The following is a 2,150-nucleotide window of genomic DNA, read 5'->3' on the forward strand; positions in this document are numbered from 1 at the left end:
TTTGGTGCCCGTGATCAACAAAATAACGTTATTTAATTATAAACATATGATTAATTTTCAACATCAAACACAGAACAACTACATAAATCCACAATCTAAATATATTTACACTTAATGACACTTATTATTAACATGCGGTGTTACCATGCTGAAACAATTACTATCGTCTGAATGTCTTTTTGTATTCCTGGCAGCCAGCTGCAAGATAGACATTTCATTTGCAAATGATTAGATGGTCTGAGACCACAGGAGAAAAAAATGTCTGTACACTATGCTGTTTGCACACAGGCCAAAACTGTGAGAGCCGTTTGTAATCATATACATGCTGTCGAGATCTTACCTCTATCTATATAGCGAGGATCACATTCTTTGGTTTCTCAAGTGCATTTAACACAATCAAGAGCAGATGCAGGAAACGTTTGATACTACATGCCTTCTATACCTTCTATAATACAAAATATCTACCAGGCAGAAAATCAATTTCCATATATTATCATTATTAGTAGTAATACTAATAGTAGTGGCGATTTCATATTCCTGTCAACTGCTGTAACAAAATAATTTCCTAAATATGGCATAAAATATTTTTCATTCCATATGTTCAATATATGATCAGACATCTTTTTAGACTTTTTTATGAGATAATGAGTTCAAAACAGACAGAGATGTTAAATCAAAAAAGAAAATTATATTGTTCTGTTTTACAGTTTTATTAAATTTTACTCACAGACTTGTTGACAGAATTGGAGAGAAAAATGATATGTACATTTCAAAAGTTGCATGTTACAAATCTTTACTTCTGGACACTTCTCGTACTATTAATTACATACAATTACGTGCAAATTCTTAACAATCAGTCACACACTACAAATACAGACTTTCTAACCAGGCCAGCACGGTGTGCTTAACAGTGTTTGTGGCTCAGAGTCCACGATGCCTTTTGGCGTGGGGATTTTGTGCTCTCGCGCATCCGATGAGTGAATCAAAGTTTGCATTTTGGGACGACGAGTTCATTCAGAGCATCCAGGTTCTCCCCCTCTGGAGCTTCAGGCCATGCACTGTGGTCTGGAGACAAACACAAGAATTTAGCTCCTCGTACTAAATCTAATATATACTGGGAAGACTACAGTGCAGTTGTGTTAGAGAGCTATACGTACTCGGTATCTCCCACATGGACTTATACAAACTTTGTCCTGCATCGACCTTCAACGTGGCTCCAGAAATGTAGGAAGCAGCAGGAGAGAGCAGGAAACACACTGCAGATGAGACCTGGGCAAAGACGGCAATTCAAAAATTGGTGATTATAGCTGTGATTTAACCTTTCTTCTTCTATTGTATGGCTTCACAACTACTTCTTTATATCCTCTAATACTGTTTATGGAGCACTGTGAGACCCTTGTGGTCTGGCTTCATTTTTTTTTAACAACACCAAGGGGAATTTTCAGGAGACTCTTTTTTCCTCTAACAAAGCTGGGAACTGGGTTGCAAACCTCTTCGGGCACTCCCAGCCTCTTCGCAGGAGTGAATGGAACGGACATCTTGAAAAGATGTGGTCCGTACTCTTTATAGTTCTCCATCGCTGTTTTGGAAAAGATTGTACCCTGCAGCCAAACAGAGAAATGAAAATCATGCACATCTTGAAAAACTGAAACAAAACGGATTAAGTGCTGAGCTGTACGCACAGGTGCAACAGCGTTGATTCGGACCCCCGAGGCTGCCCACTCGATGGCGAGGCTCTTAGTTAAGTTATCCACCGCTGCCCTCGCTGCTCCTGTGTGGCTGTCGGGGAGGAGGAGACACACCACGCAGCAGGCAATTTAAAAAAAAAAACAACAACTATGCGACTTTGTACATTCGTGTGTGAATGATGAGGGAAACAGTTCTTACGCCATGCCCGGAAAGCCGTTCCACATATTGGCGATGATGCTGACGATGGCGCCTCCGTGCTCCTTCATCCATGCTGTGTAGACTGGAGGGGAGAACAATGACGGTCACGCTGAGAGACCAAACCACAAACACCAAAGCCTGTGTTATCTGTGCCCGGCTCACCCTCCTTGCAGCAGTGGAAGGTTCCTGTCAGGTTGGTGTCTACCACAGCCTTCCAGCCCTTAGAGGACATGTCTTCTGCAGGGCTGCTGAACTGACCTCCT

General features: G+C 41.4%; 1 protein-coding gene across 1 annotated transcript; it reads right to left on the reverse strand.

The window, feature by feature from the left end:
• Nucleotides 1–698: 698 nt before the first annotated feature.
• Nucleotides 699–2,144, reverse strand: LOC102208432 (peroxisomal trans-2-enoyl-CoA reductase). Its single transcript, XM_013912696.1, has 6 exons — nt 2,050–2,144; nt 1,888–1,969; nt 1,683–1,779; nt 1,491–1,601; nt 1,158–1,269; nt 699–1,065 (listed from the first exon to the last, which is right to left on the reverse strand). The coding sequence occupies exons 1-6, from the start codon at nt 2,117–2,119 to the stop codon at nt 983–985; spliced, it is 555 nt and encodes a 184-aa protein (XP_013768150.1). The 5' UTR covers nt 2,120–2,144; the 3' UTR covers nt 699–982.
• Nucleotides 2,145–2,150: the final 6 nt, after the last annotated feature.

Source organism: Pundamilia nyererei, unplaced genomic scaffold, assembly GCF_000239375.1.
Source record: "Pundamilia nyererei isolate P.nyererei 1_Seehausen unplaced genomic scaffold, PunNye1.0 scaffold00098, whole genome shotgun sequence".
NCBI lineage: Eukaryota > Metazoa > Chordata > Actinopteri > Cichliformes > Cichlidae > Pundamilia > Pundamilia nyererei.